At 41.9% G+C, this 23,952-nt stretch overlaps 3 protein-coding genes across 5 annotated transcripts in view; 2 read left to right on the top strand and 1 right to left on the bottom strand.

Annotated features, from left to right (window-relative positions):
- The first annotated feature begins 656 nt into the window (after window positions 1-656).
- eif4g2a (eukaryotic translation initiation factor 4, gamma 2a) lies at window positions 657-7,969 on the top strand. Its single transcript, XM_056412310.1, has 19 exons — window positions 657-758; window positions 1,683-1,808; window positions 1,934-2,036; window positions 2,860-2,985; window positions 3,068-3,134; window positions 3,238-3,389; window positions 3,536-3,646; window positions 3,726-3,908; window positions 4,026-4,167; window positions 4,273-4,436; window positions 4,544-4,651; window positions 4,753-4,863; window positions 4,953-5,057; window positions 5,270-5,485; window positions 5,574-5,832; window positions 5,936-6,140; window positions 6,251-6,459; window positions 6,535-6,656; window positions 6,856-7,969. Exons 6-19 carry the CDS (start codon window positions 3,306-3,308, stop codon window positions 6,919-6,921), a joined length of 2,085 nt encoding a protein of 694 aa, XP_056268285.1. The 5' UTR covers window positions 657-758; window positions 1,683-1,808; window positions 1,934-2,036; window positions 2,860-2,985; window positions 3,068-3,134; window positions 3,238-3,305; the 3' UTR covers window positions 6,922-7,969.
- Window positions 7,970-8,409: 440 nt separating this feature from the next.
- On the bottom strand, window positions 8,410-17,002 carry ctr9 (CTR9 homolog, Paf1/RNA polymerase II complex component). Of its 3 annotated transcripts, none has more exons than XM_056412306.1 (23): window positions 16,865-17,002; window positions 16,053-16,151; window positions 15,690-15,929; window positions 15,478-15,595; window positions 15,302-15,391; window positions 13,111-13,367; window positions 12,905-13,012; window positions 12,577-12,813; window positions 12,218-12,436; window positions 11,847-12,030; window positions 11,676-11,764; window positions 11,398-11,583; window positions 11,180-11,267; window positions 10,953-11,101; window positions 10,744-10,860; window positions 10,505-10,650; window positions 10,348-10,419; window positions 10,044-10,179; window positions 9,781-9,924; window positions 9,554-9,696; window positions 9,403-9,472; window positions 9,211-9,320; window positions 8,410-9,134 (listed from the first exon to the last, which is right to left on the bottom strand). In XM_056412306.1, the coding sequence occupies exons 1-23, from the start codon at window positions 16,907-16,909 to the stop codon at window positions 8,690-8,692; spliced, it is 3,492 nt and encodes a 1,163-aa protein (XP_056268281.1). In that variant the 5' UTR covers window positions 16,910-17,002; the 3' UTR covers window positions 8,410-8,689. The 3 variants fall into 3 exon arrangements, with proteins under 3 accessions (XP_056268281.1, XP_056268280.1, XP_056268282.1); XM_056412305.1 differs by having other exon boundaries at window positions 9,211-9,323; XM_056412307.1 differs by lacking the exons at window positions 15,302-15,391; window positions 15,478-15,595; window positions 15,690-15,929; window positions 16,053-16,151; window positions 16,865-17,002 and adding an exon at window positions 14,332-14,934 and having other exon boundaries at window positions 9,211-9,323; window positions 13,111-13,982.
- A 2,716-nt stretch (window positions 17,003-19,718) lies between these two features.
- The window catches only part of mrvi1 (murine retrovirus integration site 1 homolog), a 36,737-nt gene continuing 32,503 nt past the window's right edge, over window positions 19,719-23,952 (top strand). The window contains exons 1-4 of the mRNA XM_056412718.1: window positions 19,719-19,737; window positions 19,869-19,973; window positions 20,105-20,285; window positions 22,213-22,371. Of these exons, the coding sequence (XP_056268693.1) occupies window positions 19,719-19,737; window positions 19,869-19,973; window positions 20,105-20,285; window positions 22,213-22,371 (464 nt within the window). The remainder of the gene's footprint in view (window positions 19,738-19,868; window positions 19,974-20,104; window positions 20,286-22,212; window positions 22,372-23,952) is intronic.

A 23,952-nucleotide genomic window follows, 5' to 3' on the forward strand; every position in this document is an offset into this window, starting at 1 on the left:
AGCTGATGGGGATTTTATTTTTTTCTCTATTTAGTCCATTTATGTGTCTAAATTCGTGACTTTTGTGTCGTATAACTGAATATACATGCATATTGGATTAGTTTTTTTTACACCCAGTTTGGGCTTTTTGTGAATCTTGAATTTATGGGATTCGAGTATGAACCTCGTATGGTAATGTTGGCAGTTTACACGGAGAGTGATATGGCTTTTATTTAATATAAACATAATATACGCAACAACAAAAATTATTTCAACGAGTCCTGTTTTTCCCTTCATGTGGCGCTGCAATCCGCGATTACGGTTTAACGGAGGGTTATATAAGGTAAACCCTGGTAACGGGTCAACGTTGGTTTATGGTGACGTCGCATAATACTGACAACTGGGAGGTTAATGTTGCTTTACAGTAAATGGAGCGCGACTGCAACTTGGTCTATGAGCATAATTTAGCCACAATAACGCTAAATTAAAATGGTAACTATCCAGTTCCGCCGTCACGTGTACGGAACTAAATTGTTAAGATGCGCAATGATAACTACGTACCGTGGCAGATATTAAAGCTTGACTGTAATGTCAACGACCTGCAAACGTGTCCGTTTGCCTTGGACACTCTAGCTGTGAGCTAATGGATTCCTTTGTATCCGTTTACTTCCAGGTCGCTCTTTCCTTCCCTTTCCCGGAACATTATTCTTTTCAGATATACTTTGTCAAGCCGCCAAAGTGGAGAGTGTCGTTGCTTCAGGGGGTCCTTCTCGTTTCAGGTAGTTACCATTACTCCATTCCACTTGGCTAATGTATTGTGCTGAACCGCCAAAACGGCTTAAATAAAGGATTAGCCTCACATCTCCTTATGTTAAGTTAAAACCTTTTATTTATTTATTTATTATTTATCAGTGTAGGGGGAGGAGGTGGGGGTGCACCTCAGCACTATCCCAAGACTGTCGGCAACAGGTGATTTTCCAAAGTTTTCTCTCATGGAACACCTAGTCATTAATTTTTAATACATATTAAATCAATCTCCGAGGCTTAGATTGCACTCCCACATATTGTTTTTAACACTTATGGGGAATAGGGATGTCTCTAAGTGCCTTCATTAGCCACTGAATAGGTGTGGTATGTTCTATATCACTCCTGGTGGTTTCCAATTATATGGATAAAACGCATTCTACTAGTTTAATTTGGCAATGGTTCAGGTTAATGCGTGTCGTCAATATTTTGACACCAGCTGGTAGCATGTATGCTACAATGTTTAATTTTTTTTTCTCAAATGACTTGAGGGAAACATTGCATGTTTTCAACTGGCTTTGTATGTTTGCGGTATGAAACATTTTTAACATTCCTCCATGCTTTCCCACCAACAGAAGTTGCCGTATATTGCACAATTGCATGTTTTGTGGTATCCGGTAGACCTTTTGTAGGGTCCTCCCGAACAAAGGGGGAGCCGAACATTATTTATTTTCATGTACCATAGATGCTGCAACAATGCAGATGCGGTTGAAAATGGGCAACATATGGCTTTAAATATATACAGACATGTTGCGCCTGGAGGTTAAATCAAATTTTAGTGTCTGTGATTTAAGATAACCGAACTGTTGTAACGCACCCCGGTAGACCAGGGCTTGACTCCTGTGGTTAAGTTCATCTCTTTCTGTATTGTAGTATTGACTGTCTTGTGTCCGTTACAGCGAGTTCCTGGGGAAAGCCCCAGGTTCTAGCGTTCAGAGATGGTTACCTTCTCGAAGCACTAGACGAGATGCCAACTCCTCCAACGAGAAAGGGCAAAATGATGCACTCTTCAGGAAAGTGAGAGGGTAAGTTTCTGTCTAAATCCATATTTACTCTGGCTATTGTAATAATTCTTGGAGTATTTCAATTGTACATTTGGACCTCATAACTTATAAAGTATTTTCTATTTGTGTCCTTTCTCCCCTCTTAGCATACTCAATAAGCTGACCCCAGAGAAGTTTGACAAACTATGCCTGGAGCTCCTCAATGTGGGTGTGGAGTCAAAACATGTCTTAAAAGGAACCATCTTGCTGGTGTGTAATATTCCTATAACTAATAAAATGTTCACCTGACTCATAGCTGTAAAGTTGTTTTAGTCATAAATTGATAAACAGACTTTAAACATTGTGATGGAAGTATAGTATAATCATTCCAATGCACACTGGAGTAAACTAAATTGTCGAAGCATTTTCTTGTGTTGATACATGAAACACAGATCTAGTGCTGAATTGGACCGTTTTATCACCCAAACCTCAAATGCCTCTAAAGTGTTATGAACACAAGGGCGCTAGATGTTACGACTTGTGTGGGATTTCCTCAAGAAGTATAATGTAGAAATATTGATTAATTCTTCTGTGGTGGATGGCGTAAATGATTTTGTGAAAACTCGGTGTATCCATGAAAAACCTGATGAGATGTAGTATTTAAACTAACGATAAGAATTCCAAAGCATACAATTCATACACAGCGTGAATATAATACATTTGCATTACTTTTTCCAAAACTTGTGGGATATAATTTTTTTTCCAGGAAATAACCATTTTAAAAATCCATTAACAGTTTAATCGATTATTGAAATAATTATTAGTTGCAGCCCAAGAACTCTGTTCAGAAATATTCACAATCATAACAAGAATTAAACTGCAAAAGCTCGATATATTTGTCCGACACAGCAAGGGATGGTCATTCGCCTTTCCTCTGAGCTAGGATGACATCATGGATACCAATGAGCATTCATTAAGTATAGTTTTATACAATAATTGTATCTTCACTCTAGCTTTAAGTCTGCTACATCCTGATAAAGAAAGTAATGTTTGGAATTTTATCTTCGCTGCTTAATTTAAATTTTTATTTTAGATTGTTGACAAAGCCCTCGAAGAGCCAAAGTATAGTCAGTTATACGCTCAACTATGTCTACGCTTGTCAGAGGATGCACCAAACTTTGAAGACCCAACAGAAACCGTAACAAATAAGCAGAATACTGTAAGTTTTGTCCAGGAATATAAATAGCGCTACTACTTGATGGTATTTTCTTTCTGGAATTTGAACAATTTCTGTTTTGCAGACCTTCAGAAGGCTCCTGATTTCCAAGCTTCAAGATGAATTTGAGAACCGCACCAGAAATGTTGAACGTAAGTGCATTTAACAATTGCTACACGTGGTCGGTTACTAAATATGCATGCCGTGCAAAAATTGTTCCCTATATTCAACCGCTTTACCAAATTTTCCCTGTAGTCTTTGACAAAGATGACACTCCACTCACCTCCGAAGAGGAGGAGCAGCGTTCCGTTGCAAAGTGCAAGATGCTGGGCAACATTAAATTCATTTCGGAACTTGGCAAACTCAACCTTATCCATGAATCTATCCTTCATAAGTGCATCAAAACAGTAAGGTCTTTGGAATAACATTTCTTGTGGGCTATTGCAAACTGTATAAGTAATCTGAAAAATCCCAAATTTGGATGACACCGACCATGACTTTGTTCATCAAACTGGCAAGATGGCTATGCAATTACACTTCTTTCCTTTTTAAGCTTTTGGAGAAGAAGAAGAGAGTCCAACTTAAGGATGTGGGGGAAGATTTGGAATGCCTCTGTCAGATAATGAGAACAGTTGGACCTAAACTTGACCATGAAAGGGCTAGGGTGAGTATGTAGAAACAACCCAATTATGGTTGTCTTGGAATGTCTACATCATTATTTAACAAATCCCTTCTCCTTTCAGTCCTTGATGAACCAGTACTTTAGCCGCATGCAATGCTTGACGAACAGCAAGGAACTGCCAGCTAGGATTCGTTTCCTGCTGCAGAACACAGTGGAGCAGCGAGCAAACAACTGGTCCGGTCGCAAAGCATATAGTGACAATGGACCAAAGACGATCAACCAAGTTCGTCAGGATGCCGTTAAGGTTAGCTTCCTCATCAGTCTGTCCACTATTATTCACAATGTACGGATTACATTACCAATCAAGTACTCATAGTTTGCCTGTTCCTCAGTCTGACTTGTTTTCTTCTGTTCTTTGCAGGATTTGGGTGTTTTCATGCCACCTTCAAACGATGGCATGAGGAACGAATTCTTCATGGAAAATTCCTCCTTCCTGCCAACAAGGATCAAGTTTGACAGAGAAACTCTTGGTGGACTGGCTGATATGTTTGGACAAATGCCTGGTATGTCACATCTTTTATTCTCTCTGGCGATAACTATTAGTCCCTCATAATAAGAGTTTATTCTTTTAGGACATGTTTTAATGGTTGCTGTCTTGGTTTGCATAGGAAGTGGCATTGGTACAGGTCCAGGAGTCATTCAGGACCACTATTCCCCTACCATGGGACGTCACCGCACAAACCCGCTCTACAACGGCCACAATGGAAACAGCACCGGTTCACACCCGGCTCAATTTGAAGGTGGAAACAAACAGTTTATAAAACCAAGCCAGGTAAACATATCTACACTGTATTTTTTTTCAGTACTTTGTAATCAAGAATTTTGTGAGGAAGATGTCATTCCTCACAAACTGAATATTTCTCTCTTTTTTTTGTAAAGGGGCAGAGTTCACCCGTTTTCAACCACAAACCGAATCACGCTGTGCAGATGCAGTCTAAGGATATGGCGCCACGATTTGTCAAGAAGGGGAAAGTCAATGCTGATGAGGTACAATGATAAACTGAGTGTTTTGATTTGTATGGATCGTTCCAGCTAATTTAATTTACAGTCTGGTTATTGTGTTAAACTTACTGTCTTCAACCTTTTAGATCAGCCTGAGACCGGCTCAGTCTTTCGTCTTAAGTAAAAAACAAATCCCAAAGCTGCAGCCACAGATGGCTATGATTCCTTCAAGTGCCCAAGGTTCCACACTCGGACAGGTAACATGTCTACATTTTAAAAACCTATGAACAGGTATGGTAATGACTGGTTCCGGAGAACATTAATTCATTTGGATTTATTTGTTTAGTCTCCACAGCTTGGCCTGAAAATTAATCCCCCTCCAATTCAGGAAAAACCTGCAAAGTCTACCAAAAAGGCTCCGCCTACAAAAGAAGAGTTGCGCAAAATGACAGTAAGTAAATTAAGCACTCTGCTTTCTTCACTCACATTTAATTGTGTATTGGGGATATTTTAATATAGCAGCTTTGCCACTGCTGGGGAAACACTGGAGCCAAAGAACTGCAACTTCTGGAATGTACCTCAAAGGCAGACTGGGCAGTCGTTTGAATCCTTCACACGCTTGTGTCGTCATATCACACAACCCTCCTGTTTTTTAATTATTAGGAGACCTTGGTTGCCGATTACCTGAACAACAAGAACATCGATGAGGCGGTGAATGCTGTGAGGGAGATGAAAGCTCCAAAGCACTTTTTGTCTGAGATGCTGAATATGATCGTGGTCTATTCCCTTGACCGTTCCGATGAGGATAAGGAGCATGCAAGCAGCCTGGTCCTTGCGCTCTGCACAGAGGGTCTTGCAACGGGTGAAAATCTAATGCAGGTCAGTATTTTCAGATATACAATACGTGGCAAAAAAAAAATGTATCACTTGGTTACTCAGTTCTAACTAACTTTTATTTATATTATAGGCCTTTTTGAGTGTTCTGGACCAGTGTCCCAAGATTGAGGAAGAAGTGCCTCTGGTGAAGTCCTACCTGGCACAGTTTGCGGCACGCGCGATCATCGCCGACCTGGTCAGCGTTGCAGATTTGGCCCATCCTCTGGAGAATGGGGCACATTTCCCTCTATTCTTGCTCTGCCTGCAGCAGATGGTCAAACTGAAGGACCGTGACTGGCTCGCTGAATTGTTCCAGCTGAGCAAGATCAACATGCAGAAGATGCTACCTGGTACGTCTCAATACACTCTTGCCGTATGTGTTTTGTTACGGGTGTTAAAAATCAATGTGCGGGTCTTTCTGCTAGTGATGCATTTAATTTTATTCTTCCATAGAAATTGACCAGAACAAGGACCGGATGCTGGAGATTCTGGATGGCAAAGGTCTCAGCTTTTTGTTTCCACTGATGAAGCTGGAGAAAGAGCTGCTGAAGCAGATCAAAGTAGATCCCTCTCCACAGTCCATCTACAAGTGGATCAAAGACAACATCTCTCCTAAACTCCACACTGACAAAGGCTTTGTCAACATCCTCATGACCAGGTACAGCCGCAGACTGTTACTTATCAACCAGTGCTTTGATTGTTAATCTGACCTCAACCCATTTATTTAGCTCTTAAAGTTAACGGTATATGGATTATCTCGTCTCCCAGCTTCTTGCAGTACATTGCTTATGAGATCAACCCTGACGACGATGAAGAGCAGCTGTCAGCGCCCAGTAAGGAGCAGCAGGATGAGGAGAAGCAGCAGCTGCTGGCTTTCAAGCCAGTGATGCAGAAGTTCCTCCACGATCACATTGAGCTGCAAGTCGGTGCGCTGTATGCCCTGCAGGTTCACTGCAACACTAAGGGTTTCCCCAAAGGTATTTACACTCGCGCATAGCAAGGGGGAAGGTATTGCACTTTGCTGCAGAGGTTTAATGTTTACTCTCTTCCAGGTATGCTACTGCGCTACTTTGTTAACTTTTATGACATGGAAATAATTGAAGAAGAAGCCTTCCTTTCATGGAAAGAAGATGTCACCCAAGAATATCCAGGGAAAGGAAAAGCATTATTTCAGGTAATTATTATGTACTTAATGCTTATACCACCAGTTGCAAAAGCGTTTGTTCTCCCAATTGGTTAATAAGACTCGTCTAGGATAATACTGGTCATGTACTGTACTTGTTTAAACATGCTTCCAGAATTTCATCCCGAATTATGTATTTACGCATCCTAGCATAAATATGCCTAATGGTGATATTGTGTTGATGCTGCAGGTGAATCAGTGGCTGACCTGGCTGGAGACTGCTGAAGAAGAGGAATCTGAGGATGAAGATTACTGAGGAACAGGCCAACGCCATGTGTTATCAGGATGCAATGAATACTTTTTTACTTGTCTCCATAAGCCCTTCCCAGTATAAACACCTTCCCTCTCCTTGTTAGTTAATATTTTCCAACCACTGTTACAATTCATTCCTCTATGAAATGTTTCGCCAGATCAAGCCAGCATCACCATTATATTCATATTGTATTTATGCTTTACTTTAGTTTCCATCTAAGTTGATGTCCTGCAGTGGTTTTATACATTGCAATCTTGGGTTATGTTTTCTTTAACAGTAGGCAGTATTTTCTCGGAAACTGTACCGGCACCAAAACCGACCCATTGTATCACCTTTTCCATCTGGTCGGAGTCACAAACTGCTGCCATAACTATTTACTTAAACTGTTTACAAAAAGAGAATTCTCTAACATAATGCAATGAGATTTTTCTCATTGCGTTATCTGCATTTGTTAAATCAGTTTTTAGATGACCCTTGCTCAACATCATGAGTCGTTGCAATAGTAAGATACAATTTCCTTGGTTTGTTCCTGAATTGCGGTTTTGGGCTGCCATAATTATAATGGTTGTATGTGCTTGAAAGCAGACCATTAATTTCCTGAAAATTCATAAAGATCTAGATTTGGAAAATGGTGCTGTTTTGATTTGCAGTGATTTTTCAGTTCCCCACATTTAGATTAATAAATCAAGCGCTTTTTTTTATGGTCAAATCTTGTGCCGTTAAAAATGAATCTGTGTGGCCTTTTAATTTATCAATTCATATGGATATACCTCTTATGTATCTCGGACTATACTTGAATGTCTCGGTTTTACCATTGAGACGGCCAAAGCGTAGTTTCCTGTGCAACAGTTGTTCACCACCATGCGTGGAAATTTTTCGTCGGTTTGCCATATTTGTCGAGTTTTTAAATGGTCTTTTTAATCTTCATGAAATTACAAAGAATGTACTGTATGTGTACACTTTTCCTTCTCTTGGGATGTCACTGTAATGGTAAGTGCAAGAAGTTCAGTGTACAACTACAGCTCAACCTTGAATAAAGTTTAACAGTTCATTTCATTGTCCTGAAGATTTATTTTTAGTCAAGATTTTAGTTTTCAAACATTTTAAAAGTTTTTTGGGTAATATGGTTAAAATCCACCCGATGCAGATTGTCCTGTTGGAGTTCTTCCGTTTCCTACGAGTCCAGACCTCCTCGGGTCATCTGACTCGACCTGTCCTCACCCTCCCTGGACAAGGTCAGAGTAATGCTGCATATCACGGCAATGTTCTGACACTCGGTACTGATCAACGTGGAAAGCTAATTTGATAGCTGGGGGGATAACACTTTAGAGTATCACCAAACTGATGAATTAAATTCACTTTTGGGTCATGTTTGTCCTTGCATAACAGTTTATCTCATCGATCCAGTGATATTGCACTAAAGATTAATTACTTTAATGCAAAAACCCTAACGTCCAGTATGCCTCTTGGGTCAGACGCAGAATGAAACTATTCACGTTTGACATTTTTATTTGACTGCATCTCCTTATTTTTGGTCTCATCTGACCATCTTCGATAGAAAATAGATGTTTATATTTTTTTTGTTTACTTCAAACCATTGATCTATCCAAAAAAAAATCTGTAAAGACATTTCCAGTAAGATGAGTAATGCACTGCTGGGACAACACAAATCTACCCTTCAGGGCTAATGCCAGACATCGCACAGACAGAAATCCCTGCTTTAATACAAAATAAAAATGACTTCTCAGCATTACATGGGAATAAGGAAGGTTTAATCGCTGTCATTGTTGGAGACTTCGTTGTCGGAGCGCCGCGGGGAACCCTCGTCAGAGCGCCGCGGGGAACCCTCGTCGGAGCGCCGCGGGGAACCTTCGTTGTCGGAGCGCCGCGGTGAACCCTCGTCGGATCCCGCTTCAGATCCACGATCTGATCCTCGGTCGGACGCCGGGACGGCCGAACCAGGCCGGGACTCGTCATCGGATCCTGACCGACTCTTCTTGCTCTCATTGTCCGACTGCTCAGAGTCAGATTGCCGCTGCACCCTCCTCTTCTTCACTGGACGGTCGCTGCCAGAGTCATCCTCTGAGCCCGCAGAGCGCCGAGGGCTGCCCGCCTCACTGCCAGAGTGGTTCCTTCCTGCATCGGACTCACTGTCGGACGCGATCCGCTTGCTGTGGCCGCCCTCATCAGATCCTGAGCCACTGTCCTTGTGTTGTCTGGAAGGGGGAAAGTGCATACGTCAATATTCTGATGTACTACGTGTAAATGATCGTTATATGTTACCGCTCTTACTTGTCTTCAGCTATTTTCAAGCCATCCTCATCTGAAGAGGACTCAGAAGAAGAGATGATCGCCTTAGACTTGATCTTTCCTTTGAAAGACGGCGGCAGACGCTCAGGCTGCTGCTAAAAATGAAGAAAAGATGCAACATTCATGGCAAATCAGGCAAATAACATTAATAAAGAAGGGAAACCTCAAACGGACCCTATCCATCCTCCTGCGTTCTTTGGGTCTGCGCTGCTTCCTGGACCGTGACCCTCCTTCCTCGTCATCGCTGTAACGAAAGACAACATTGGCTCAGAGTATCTTTTGTGCCTCGTTCAGCAGTCCAAATAAACATCGGTAACAGACTCACTTCCTCCTCCTCCTGCGGGACTTCTCTCCGTCCGCCCCCTCTTCCTGTTCACTGCCACTGCCGCCCTTTCTCCTTCTCTTCCTCTTCATTGGCAGGTCTTCATCAGAGTCGTTGACAAACTCATCCATGTCGCCCTTCTTACGCTTGGAGATAATTAAGAAGAAGTATGTTATCTACGCTGCATTCTGTTTAGGTTAGTCTGCTGATGACTGTTATCGGACACTCACACGTCCTCCGCCCCTCTTCTTGTCTTTGGCCATTTCCTTTGATCCCTCTGAGAAGGTGAGCAGGCCCTTGGTCTTCTCCACGTACAACGCTCTCTGCTCCAAGAGCTTCTTCTGTCCCTCCACCGCTTTGTTCCGCTTGTCCTCCTAACAAGGTTTGAAGATCACAAGACAATAAATTAAGAAGTGTAGCTCACAATGCAATGCTAACAGAAACCCACCTCTTCCTCATGACTAGTAACGAGCATAAAGCTTCCAATCCGTACCTGTTCTTTCCTCATCTGTTGACGCAGCGCGTCCCTCTCCTGTTCTTGTTTGGCCCGAAGCTCCTTCTCCTCCTCATCCTGCTTTCTGGCTCTGGCCACGTGGTACTGAGCCTGACTCAACAGGTCAGAGCACTGCCTGCAAACACACAACACTGTATGAGGTCGTTTTCAAAAGAACGAAAAATCATTTGTCCCTAAAAGCCTAAATTGCATTTGTGGCACAAAATAAATGCGTACAAATATGCTTAAAATAAAATACGATTTTATTTTTTTCACGCTGTAGTGATGATAGATTCAGACTGACCTGGCCTCAGAAGCAGCAAGAGCGAGATCAAACCTCATCTTGTCTCCGGCCTTGCAGAGGTAGCTGAAATACCTGTGGGAGGAGGAGATCAAATTGCAGGATCGAGGTCAGCCGGACGATCAGACTGGGAGGAGGGAAGATAAATCAAGCTTCGTACCTGTGAGCCAGTTCAAGCTCTTTCACAGCGCTGAGCACCGCCTTCAAGTTGCTTTTCTCATCTTTCAGTACCAGGGTGGCCAGTCTCTGGAGCACCAGGGCCACATTGAACATGAGCACCGTGTCGCTGGGCGCCACGTGACGGGCCTTGTCCGAAACACATCAGAAAGACAAAGCTATACTCCCCTCGTATTGTAGCAGACGATGAAAAAAAGCCTTCTTTCTTTTCCTTCGTGTTACCTTCAGCAGCATCTGCTTGCACTCTTGGAGTTTGCCACATTTGAAGAGCGCCCTCGCCAGGTACAGCAGCACCTCGGTGTTCTGGTATTTGTAAAACTTTTTCAGGCAGTTCTCATACTGGAGAGCAAGAAAACAAGACTCAAGCCGTCAGGACCAACACGCGACCGGAGACTGTCGTGTTCAGAAGTCATCCAGAGTGCGGCCCCTACCATCTGCACAGCACTGATGTACTGCTTCTGTTCCACATAGATGTGCGCCAGATTCAGCCAGACGTCACTGATGTCCGCGGTGGCCTCCCTCACCTGCGCAAACACATCACGAGCCTCTCTGAAGAAGCCCTTGTGGGCCAGGACGGCACCTGGACAAAGAGTTCATGTTAAATACGTTATACATATTAAGAGTGGAACTAACAAAAAGTGAATAGAACTCAACGAACCGATGCCGTTGGCAGCGTAGAGGTTCTTGGAGTCATTTCGCAGGACTTGTTTGTATATCGCCAGGGCTCGGTCCTGGTGTCTCTTTTCCTGTTTAGACACGAGAAGAAAACACTTAGTCCACGTGAGGACCTCGTATTTCTCTTCACTTCTTCAACTTCAGAGAAAACAAGGAGAAGAGCTCCATCAGACTCGAAGTGATGCGACTCCTGAACTGCACCTTTTCCCGGTCTCTTGTGGGCTGGTGCAGCGTCTGCAGCCACACGTTACCCAGAGCCAGCATGGAGTAGGTGTCGTTTTGTGTGGACGGCTGCTTCAGAATACGCTCAAACTTCTTCTGACCCGGTCCCCATTCCTGTTTGGCCAAGTGAAGGTTCCCTATCAGGGACCAGGCATCCGGGTGATCCTGCACCAAAAGGAATAAACATCAGATAATATTGACATCCGGTTTGATTGGATTCAGATTTTATGACATTCACACTACGGGTGACAAAGTACCTGATTAATCTGCAGGGCCTCTTTGAACCAATCAGAGGCTTCGTAGAAATTCCCTTTGTCGCGAGCCATTGCTCCAAGGCGAAGATAACCTGTTAACCCAAAAACTCGAGCAAGTCTTCACAGAGTACAACTTTGTGTTCCTTTATAGATGTCATCATATCGCATGCTTACAGTCCACGTAGTTAGGATGCTCTCTCAAGATGTTTTTGTAGAGTTTCTCTGCTTCGTGGAATTCACACATCGCCTCGTACAGACGGGCCAGATTGTAGGAGGTGGTAACAGAAATGGCGTTGTAGTAACGCTCGTCATGCTCGCCTTCGGCTTTGGCCCGTTCGAGAGACGCAAGGAAGTATTTCTGTAGGAGAGAAGACATGCCCCGTTCTTAAGATATAGTGTTCTGCCCACTTCATGATTGTGGATCAAAATGACTTTAAATACCACCATGAAAGAGACGACGTCAATGGACTGTGGGAAATGCCAGGTGAATGTAGCTAAATGAGGGTGTTGCGTTTATACAAGCTGTACTGTATATGGAGAGCTACCTTGGCCTCTCCCAGGTTGCCCAGTCTGAAGTGAAGAGCCCCGAGGTTGTTGAGGATCTCGGGGGGGACGTCCGCCTGCACCTTCTCCTGCAGGATGCGGGTGGCTGTGCCGTACGCCGACAGCGCTCCTTGAATATCGGTCTGCTCCAGAATCTGAGCCAGCTCGATCCACGCCTCCACATCGTCTGGGTACTGCTCTGTTACCTTCTTCAGGTGACCCTAGGGAACAACAGTAACGTGTCTCCAATAATTAGCCTTCAGCATATTACTTAAGTTGACTGTGAAGATACGAGTGTAGACAGATTAGTAAATCATCTAAATGAGCTGTATCAGCACAATAATCTATACACGACACATACTTTTGCAACGTCTCTCTTTTCCTGGTCGTCAGATGAAGCATAAAGAGACCCCAGAATTTTCATCGTTTCGTAGTTGTTGGGGTAGGCCTTTAAGACCTTTTCGAAGCACTGTGCCGCGTTCTCTTTGTCCCTTCGATACACATACATCTGCCCCAGGCCGAAGAAGGGCAACACAAACGTGGACGAGGCAAACTGAGTGGCCTGGTAGTAATACTGAAACGCTTGGTCGTAGTCCTCCTGAGGAGAAAGAGAGACATCAGAGAGGTCAATACAAATAAAATAAACGAATATAGTAAGCTGCCTCGGGATTGAATCGTTGGGGTCTTACCTGCACGTGGAATGAGCGAGCTAACTGGTAGCAGCTCTCAGCCTGCATGGCCTCGACCTCGGTGTTGTGGAAAGCGTGGAGGGCCAGATGCTGCACTTTACTGTAGTCCTGGTAAAAAACAACAACAAAAAAGGTGTGAATAACAGTTACATGACAGACACTGGGTCAGAACTGCCCAAGTATTTCAATGGCAAACTAGCAACTACCTTTTTGAAGAAAAAGTGGTTGGCTAGGTGGTTGAGCACCATGGGGTTGCTGGGGTCGATGGTGTAGGCCCGCGAGAGGAGCTGCACTCCGTTCTTGATGGAATCGGCCTCCTTGTTGTTGAGCTCTAGAACCGCCAAACCAACAAGAGCTCCCACGCATTTGGAATTAAGCTCCAGCGCTCGGCTAAACGCCAAACGAGCCTTCTCCAGTTTGCTGAGCTTGACAAAACAGTGGCCCATCCCCAGCCTTACCTCAGCTGGAAAGAGACACAAGAACAAGACAGAAGATCGATGAGGCGGAACTTGCAACACGTACCTTACACAGGGTGTCTACAGGAATAAACCAGTGAAATTTAAGACTTTAAGACTTTTTAAGACCACGTCTAAATAAAATTTAAGACCTAATTTACGATGGAAATATACATTAATCTAAATTAATTAATTCAAAGTAAACACACTGATGTCTGTTCAAAATTAACAGTATGGTGTAATGCAAAAGGATAACACAAATGTCATTGCTGTTGTAAATTATATTTATTAATACATTTTCAGAACATTTAAGTCCCATGAACAAATGTCTCTAAAATTAAGTAAATATATTTAAAAAATACATGCAACATAGTTCCTTTTGAACAAAAAAAATCCATAAAATAACAAATAACATTTCCAGCTGCTTTTAAAATGCAAATTCATTTACATAATAGAATGTATGTGTGTGTGGGTGAGTGAGTGTGAGTTCTCATGTCTCTATGTGATGGATGTTTGTGCACAGGTTCATGTCTACTGCTGAGCTTTTGTGAATATACTAGGAAAACAATCCTTTTCAAACTGTATTAATATAAAAACTTCCAGTTGACATTTGGTCCATTCTCCTGGAAAAAAGAAAGAAAAAAGGCAGACATTAGCCAAACAACAGTCACCACATCTCTTATGACACCACCACTTCAGATTAATGTCAGACTGGATAAATAGGAATGAATACTATTTTTACAAATTAAGCAACGCGAGCCATCCCTTGAGCCTAGTGAACACTATGTAGACATATTGACAGGTAAACACCACTCTACTACCATTCTAAAACTATTTTTAATGAGTCTAATTAATGTGTAGTGCGCCTATGCATAGCTGTTATTAACTTGACACATGAGTAAAGCTTAACTATATGAAACACATACTCATATACAAGAGGATAGTTAATACATATATTTATGTTAGACTTACTTTGAGGTGCTGAAGTAGGTCCTGGTGTCATGGCCCATGAGCTCCACAGGATCCTGACTGGACGTGGTCATTTCACCAATAACGCACATGAAGTCCAGCTGTCTGCTCGCGGTGGTCTGGTCCAGAGTCTCGTGGAACAGAATGAAGAACGCACTGCAGCGTTGGTCTTCGGTGATGAGCTCTTTGTTGCAAGGCGCTGGATTTCCTCCGGTGACCTCCAGCGTTGTAGTTGACGTCGTTGCGGGCGGCGGAGCAGGAGCTAGCGGCGGAGCAGCAGCTAGCCCCGCGGGCGGCCTTCGCTAGTCTCTGTGCTTCTTGCTCTGCACGTGAGATTCCACCGCTGGAAAGTCTCGCGACACATAACGCAGATTCAGAAGCATTTCACCGACCATGACCAGAAACACTCGTTCTTTTCAAGCCGTTGTTGAACTTGCATCCTGCCATGTTTTCTAAAGTAGCCGATGCTTCACGTTGTAGGGGATTGATGGGACCGAATACGCGGTGCTCACCCGTGTGCGCGCATCACGGCAGAGCTTCGATGCCGGCGCGCACATCGCTCTGTCGCGCGAGCCGAGAATTGTTTGCGAGGGGGGATTTCACTCTGTTATAGAAACACTGGAGTTGATAAGCGTGTCTTCTTGTCTGATCAATACGCAACTGTGAGGTGCGCGAATGGACCGAGCGGACAGCTGCTGATCACTCAACAGCCCGACCTGTATAAATAGACGGTAAAGGCAGCCGCCAACATATTTTTTGGGAGCACCGAAGACCCATTTTGACCCAGGAAAACCCCTGGACATGACACCCAAAAAATTTAAGACCAATCCAATCTGAATTTAAGACAATTTAAGACTTTTTAAGGCCTTATTTTTAGGAAAAGCAATTTAAGACTTTTTAAGACTTTTTAAGGACCCGCGGACACCCTGCTTACAGGAATCGGTTTTGAGGTGGATACAGGCAACACGTTTACCTGGGCAGCCGGGGTTTGTACGGAGAGCCTTTTTGTAGTATGCCAGAGCGCCTCTGTAATCCTTTTTGTTGAAGGAGATGCAAGCCTTACCTGTTGAACAACAACCATGTGATCATTACAGTGAATCAATCACAGTGGTCAGGATAGATGTCTTCTTGTTTTAATAAGTATCTTGCCAAGCAAAGCAGGGATGTTGTTGGTGGACTGATTGAGGACAAAGTGGAACTGAGCATCCGCCTGGTCCATCTTGTCTCCTTCCAGGAGGCAGAAACAGGCTCGTCCCAACAAATGGTTCTGAGTGAGCCAAGAGCATGTTATATTCACTTGTATTAGTAGATTATTTAATTAGTAGAGAAATAGCGGTTTTCACTCATCACTTTGTTCTGACCTGATCATACATGATGATCTTGTCTGCCATTGTATAGAGCAGCGTGGCCTGCGTGATAAGCTCTTTCTTGGCATCTTTGTTTTTCTCTTTCCGTGCTTGCTGAACGTAGTAAGCTGCCAATGTGTCCAGACAGGACATCTGGTCCTTCTCGTGGTCTCTGTAGTCGAGGTTTCCATCGATACGAGCTGCCTCTAAAAGTTTGACAAAATCCTCTGTTTTGCCCTGTTTGAAGTACTCCAACTGGAAATGACAGAGAGCCCACAGTTACAACCGATGGGATGAACTTTTACATCTGGATTATGTTAAAGTCAACCATCAAACCAACAATCTGGGTAATGATACAAAATGCAACCACTGACTCACCGCCAAAGCAATCCAGATGTGCAGCTGTGTGTGTTCCTGCTTCAGGATACTGATGACCTCGTCTCCTTCTGGCAGCTGGTCAAAGTCAAGCTCGATAACCTGCAAGAAACAATTCATTAAATAAAGTCATTGAGTCTGAAAAAACTCTTACGATATGCATCATTTAAGACATGAATGACTATTGGTCAATAAAATGATGCATACAGTGAGAAGCTATCGGGAGGTCTAACTATTTAGAATTATTCTGTGGTATCTATCAATGTAATATATCTGGGTATATTAGGCCAGTGTTTGATGACTTGTGGATTTATTGGATGTTTACATGACTTTTGCATCAACACAGTAGAGCACCTTGTTTCATCCGATATGTAATTCACTGGATGAGACACAACTGACATTCCAGTGTGTTTTAATATCCATTGGTGTGTATACATGGATAGACTTTAAATATACTTTGATAATTACATCCACGACTGTGAATGGTGCTGCAGTCCAGCCACATGATAACATGTGTAAACTCGTTTAAAGTTCGTACATCTAAAATACAGGAACCGTTGGATTTAAAGTGCATTGCTTGCCACTAAATGTTTCTTCTGTACGAGCTGCTCCAAACGAAACTGGCGTTGACGTTTCGGGTTGACGTGCACATAGCGTGACGTCTCTCACTGACATAACTCTGCATTACACACTCAAACATGACAGACGAGGCTCGGTGTCGTTAGCATAGACGGCTAGTAGCACAGCGGGGTTCCCTTAACGTTAAATGCAAGTCAAACAAACGCAATAAAATGTTCGTATCAGACGAGTTTTACCTCATCGGTGTCCCGTAAAGGGATCTCGATGGAGCCCCGAGACATCTTGACTGAGGAGTCGTCCACTTTGAGTAAGATGTATACAACTAAATAGAAGATCTCCAGCCCGTTGTCTTTCGGTCGCTACTTCATGCTCCCGACAGGAAACAAACACACGACCGGTGCAACGGAAACGGGCTCCGGGCAGGTTGGTGGAGATAGAGGAAAGGTTCCTCTTGGAGGGGAACGCACGAGGCGCTGTGATGGAAACGCCGTTAAAACAATAAAGTACGAACAAGCACAATGTCTGCATGAGAAAACACGTGATGTATGATCTGTGTTGGTTTTCAGTCAACCTGATAGGATGCGGGAATAAATATCTCACAAATTAAATTTGACATGTGCCTGAGCTGAAAGTTTGACAATATTTATGGAGGACTCAAAATGACTTAAGTATAAATAAATAAATGAATGCATGAATAAATACAAGAATAAATAAATAAATGCTTAAATAAATGTATAAATAAATATGTAAATACAAGAATAAATGTATAAATACATAAATAAATACAGAAATTAATAAATATAAGTTATAACTCAACAGGACATCATTAAATAAATGTATTTCTACATTTCTGTATTTCTTCATTTATTTATGTGTGACATTTACGTGTCCGTATATTCAAATGAGCTGGGCGGTCCGAACCTCATTGTTGAACAGGATTGGTCAAGTCAGGGAGCAAGACAGAAGCAATCGATCCCTAGCACTTGGATCTGTAGACGAACAGCGTTTATTATGCATTCTTGTCTGTACATTCTAAATACTACAGTTGTTGAGTCACGGAATGTAATTTAAGGATGTTTTCAGCCGAGAAGTTAGTAGTTTAAGCATCAAATCTGTGGTCGGTTTATCGAGATTCAGCCTAATAAGGATATGCGACGGAGATTTGAGGTCCTGCTCGCGGGACCAGTGAGCTCCGGGCGCTCAGCGCGCTGTGTGGCCGCCGAGAGAAGCCTGATCTCGGCAGGACTTTTTGAAATGCTCCGCTGGCTCTGACGTCTCCGTAGCGGCTAAACATAAGATATAATTAGGTTTTGGAGGATCTAAAGAGCACAACGAGTTTATTATTTACTAAAAGATAACGTTACGTCAATTTGACTGAGGGTTAAGATTCATAATTTCATATTGTAGCGACCCTGGGTCAGGAAAGCTACGAGACGTTGTATATTTATTATCGTTTATTCGTAGCCTACGCCAAACAACAGTGAACACCGCAACACATTCTACTCCACTGTAAAGTATTTTACAGTGAATAATTGGAGTAAATTCATGCGCAAGAACAGTTGATGTGGTGACGTCACAAGACCAGAAAGACCGTCCTGCGTCCTCGAGAGTCTGGACTCCCAAAACCAGACTCCCAAGACCAGATTCCAAAGACCAGACTCCAAAAGAACACAAGTCTGTACTCAGTGTTCTTGGAATTGATAAACAGCTGAAGTCAAAAAGCTGTCTAGGCTAAATTCTGCTAACGGTGAGCTGAGCGAGTCAACTTCAGCATCATGTGCCAGGCAGAAGTAGTAGAGCACAACACACCAGGTGCATTTCACTCCTGTGACCAATCATGCTTTAGACAGAGGTTCGGACCGCCCAGCTCATTTGAATATACGGACACGTAAATGTCACACATAAATAAATGAAGAAATACGTGTGGACACATAAATAGAGAAATAAATAAATGAAGAAATACAGAAATGCAGAAATATATTTATTTAATGATGTCTTGTTGATTTATAACTTATTTATTCATTCCTGTATTTATTTATACATTTATTTAAGCATTTATTTATTTATTTATACATTTATTTATTTATTTATACATTTATTTAAGCATTTATTTATTCATTTATACATTTATTTAAGCATTTATTCATTTATTCTTGTATTTATTCATGCATTCATTTATTTATTTATTTATACTTAAGTCATTTTGAGTCCTCCATATTTTAAGTCCTCCATAAATATTGAAAGAACCATCCGTTTGAGTTGCAATAGCAGTATTTAGTTATGTGGAACCGGTGGATTGAAATTGAAATCCATGAACAGCATCACTGTCGCAGGAGTGAGGTGAGGTGGGGGTGGAGCAGGGACCGGGGGATGTCAGCTGGATTTGATGTGTAGCAGTGAGAACAGGCATACGGGCATCTTGAAGACGTATTTTGCAAACACCACGGTGAGTCAGAGTGAGACTAGAATAATAATAATTCAAATGAAGCTCTTGGTTTAACATTATATGATCTTTTTTTTCTTTTCAGAGGAACTTTCCCCGACTGAGAAGTAAGAATCTATCTTTATCACTTGTTTCTCTTTTTAAAATACTATTTGATGGTTATGTAACTATAAAACAAACAAAAGTGTTTTATAATCTCATTGTGTACCTGATTTAATGGAACCTTGTCATCTCTGTTTATTTACATATTTTTTATTTGGTGGAGCTATTTTGGGCTCTTCCTTAAAAACATCATTTTTACACAGTATTGCCATCACTATTGTTGACAAGCTAATTGAGGCCACATTTTCTGCCTCATAGTAATAGATAAGTCAGAAAATGTCTGAGCTGTAGACCACTGACTTACATCTCACTGCATGCATGTAAGCGTTTGAAACAGTGAAATCTAAAGAGTTATTATAAGCTGAGAACTCCATTACAGATCTTAGATATTGATTGTTTCAATGTGAGAGTTTTGGTCCCTGTACACAATAAATGGAGGAAAAGATCTGTAAAGTATTTGACGTTAATTGAAAAATCAGGTCATGTAGGAACGAGACAGCCCATCAGCACGTCTTCTCTCCAGAGATTCAGGGGAAACAAACAAAATGTCTGACGGCAATAATGGTAAGTGTTGCAGTTACGTTGTTCTTTTATCAAAGTATCAGACATATATTTAGAAGTTAAGTATCTTTCTTTGCATGTATCCTTCCTGTACATCAATGTGCTCTAAGTTTTGCCCCTCTTTCCATGTTTAGTGTGGGAGTCAGCTGACAGTGGGACGAAGGATAAAGACGCAAGTGGATTCTCTGAACATGAACTCCTTGACATCATGTATAATACATGTAACACCGCCAACACAGGTACACAGGCTGATATTGTTTTCACCGAAACTAATCTGAAATATTCATGTGATCATTGTTTGTGTGTGTGTGTGTGTGTGTGTGTGTGTGTGTGTGTGTGTCTCTCTCTCTCTCTATATCTCTATCTTCAGGAGAGGTATTGGCCTCCACCATCATGGACTACCTGCAGACCATGACGGCCCAGAGTCCGGAGCAGGACGGCCTGGCTGCCCTGCGACAGCTACTGGACCCTGACTGTCAGGACCCTCATGTGAGCAGAGAGAGTTTCCACGCCACCATGAGGGAGTGGATCGCACAGTGCAGCCAAGACAGGTGAGGCCAAACTGCACATCAGCTGTGCATCATTCTGTATGACGTGCAGCGGGGGGCCTATTTTATTTCGATTATATACGATTTTTTTTAGATTAGATTCAACTTTATTGTCATTACACATGTACAAGTACAGAGCAACGAAATGCAGTTTGGCATCCAACCAGAAGTGCAACCGAAAGTATCATAGTAAATACAGTATATACAGATTATAGAAAATAAAGGGCGGTTTAAGGCCTGACCTGGTACTATTGGTAATAAATTAGACAAAACAGTAGACAGATTAAATTAACATTAAATAATGCAGAGATATAAACATAAACTATCTGGGGTTGCTAAACTAGTGCAGATATTCAGTGAATATTGACTTGAGAGTGCAAACAAATGGCATAAAGTGTCTACAGTGCAGATAGAGTGGTGTAATGAGGATCAGAGGGGGGTAGAGTTCAAACGAGTAACAACTCTGGGGAAGAAGCTGTTACTCAGACGGCTGGTCCTTGACCGTAAACTCCTGAAGCGTCTGCCAGGGTGCAGGAGGGAGAACAGTCTGTGAGCAGGATTAGAAGAGTCCTTCAGGATGCTGCGGGCTCGACGCAGACAGCGTTTCTTCTGGACCTCCTCGATGCTTGGGAGTGGAGTACCTATTAAAGAAGGACGTCAGCATTATATTCAGGACTTCAAGACTTGAGCAACCACCTTTTAGATGACTACTTTGATGTTGATTAAAGGTAGTCTTCTACATGTATTTGTCCACTTTGCTCCATATGCAAACCCAGATGATTACAAAGCATTTGCAGTGTCACATTTTTCTAACACATATATAGAATTATATTTGTGAAATGCAATCAAGCGATACAACAGCAAGACATTTGATCAATCTATTCTAGACAATATAACAGCCATGGTCATAATTATTTCAAATAAGTCCATCACACGAACAAATAGATTATAAATTAGTAAGAGTGAAACCAGAGGCAGAAACATATTTTTAAAAGGTTGACAATTGTTTTCATAAAATGTCAAGAGTTAACAGTGACCATTTCCAAATAAACCTAAAACTCTCTGTTGTGAAACATATTACTTTTTACTCCACTCCATTTATTTATGAGCCTAAATTACTGGTTTGTCTTCAAATGGAGACCGTCCATGTAAAAAAATGTCATGATCTTAGAAGAAAAGATGGACTATTATAGATTAAACAACTCAACTGTGTGTAACATTTTAGAATCAGCTCCACTCTAACATTGCTTTCAAGTAAATGCATAATTGAAAATAGTCAAATAATGTACATATGATACACATCATAATCTGAATAGTGACATTTTAATGCTTTTGTGTGAGTAATCCCTCTGTACTTTTTAATTAGAATTCTGAATGGAGGACCTTCAATTCCAATGAAGTATATAATCATACTCTGTTATTGCTGCTTGTACTTAAGTAAAAGATATCGATGCTTCTTCAACTATTCAGGTTGCAACCAGGTAGATTATTCCTAAAAATTAAAGAGGGGACGATGCTTTCAGAGTAATTGAATTCCCTAATACAATTATATTTGCTGTACATTTTCGTTTAATGGCTCTGTTTGTTTCAGCTCTAGTGTGGACAGCAGTTATGTATCTTGGCCTGACTCTTGTAAGGTGCCTGTAAACGGTAAGCCGTCACTCTTTTGTTCAGCGTTCTGAGAAACACATCAGATGGCGATTCACTCAGCCGGACTTCCTTTCAGGGTTGGATGCCTCCGCTTCTCCGAGCAAAGCTGCCTTCTCAGAAAGCCACCAGTGTCTCTGGTTAGTTATTTGACTACTTTGAGTGTCTAGAAAAGTGCTATATACATTTGAAGTATTATAATTGTTATTATTATTAATCACTGCATGTGTTTCTCCTCTAATGTGTTGCCATACTTCACCACAAACTGTTTGTTTGGCTTTAGTGAGGGGAAAGACCTTTTAGGCACAGTGGCCGACTTGAAGCTCGCTCACCGCAAACTGAGTGAGCAGAACAGCGGCCTATTGAGGACGGTGGCTCAAGGTGAAGATGTAAACCTGCAGCTCACTCTGGAGGTCACTGAGATGCGAGCAAAACTGGCCAGGTGAGGGATTAACTACTTCCTTGTTTAATCTTTTCAACTATCTCATCAAAGTGATCAATAAGTTAAAAGGTTTTTGAACGGATTGCTTACGAATCACAAGGCACATTAATCTTGCACTTTACATGGAGGCTTTTGCACAAGCAGTAAGAGAAGACTATACAGGGAACTGTAGTCAATTACCGGGAACACACAATACAGCTGTACGCCGATGATGTTTTGCTCTATATTTATAATCCAGATGTTTGCATTCCTGCCCTTATTTGGCTAACATTCAGGCTATAAACTATATTTTCAACATGTTAAGGAAGCACTCCCGATTGACTGGTCTTAAAAAGCATTCAACTATCTGGGAGTTGGGTTCACTCATTGTGTGAACAAGAACATTTAAAATGGATTTTAGCAATTGGTCAACATCACCACTAAACTGAGAACTGAGATAAAAAATAATATTTTACCCATATTCCTAACCACTCACTTTTACGAAAGGGACAAGCACATTTCACAATTTATGGATCAAATATAGTACATCCATCATCAGTAAGGAAGGAGCTCTGTCCTTAATCCGAAGGATTATTACCGTTCTGCCCAATAATTTGGTGTGACACTGGATATGAGGCCAAATGGAAGGGAGTGTGGCAAAATAAGTCACATGTTGGGGAAGAAGGAGCACCAGTCCAGGAGGTGCTTGTGTAGCCACACATGCAGTGAATGTGCCGGGAGAGTCACGACAAAGTCTTGCGTGACTATGTGCGAAAATAAGAATCTATGTACAAGATGGAGGTAGAATTTAGGGATATTTCAGCTTTTTTTCAGGTAAGATGGTGATATTATTTAGATGTGCTGGGCTAGCACCGTTATTTTAGTAGTGTGGAGCGGTAGCTTTGACAATGAGCCCTTGGTAGGCAGCCCTGGAGCCCCCTTGGCTCATTTGTGCAACGGTTTATGAAGAAATATGTGTTAAGCTGAGCGAAGATCAGCTGTATGGACCAGAACAATGCAAAATTACACAAACAGACAAGTCAAGCGTTAAGACAATTTTCACACTACCTATAACCAAGTCAGAGAGCTGTATCGAGTCACCGTGGAGGTTATATTTCATGTGATTATGGGAAAATGGTGTTCATGGTAGTTATAATTTAAGGCTGTGTATTCTTTAAAAAAAGTCTGATGCCAATAACAATAATCTTAGCCTACCCAAAGTCATCCCAATACCATTGACATACACTACCGTTCAAAAGTTTGGGATCACTTAGAAATGTCCTTATTTTTCAAAGAAAAGCATTGTTTTTTTCAATGAAGATAACATTAAATCAATCAGAAATACACTCTATACATTGTTAATGTGGTAAATGACTATTCTAGGTGGAAACGTCAGGTTTCTAATGAAATATCTCCATAGGTGTATAGAGGCCCATTTCCATCAACTATCACTCCAGTGTTCTAATGGTACATTGTGTTTGCTAATCGCCTTAGAAGATTAATGGATGATTAGAAAACCCTTGAAAACCCTTGTGCAATTATGTTAGCACAGCTGAAAACTGTTTTGCTGATGAGAGAAGCTATAAAACTGGCCTTCCTTTG

The sequence above is a fragment of the Pseudoliparis swirei genome, chromosome 4 (assembly GCF_029220125.1).
Source record: "Pseudoliparis swirei isolate HS2019 ecotype Mariana Trench chromosome 4, NWPU_hadal_v1, whole genome shotgun sequence".
Lineage (NCBI taxonomy): Eukaryota > Metazoa > Chordata > Actinopteri > Perciformes > Liparidae > Pseudoliparis > Pseudoliparis swirei.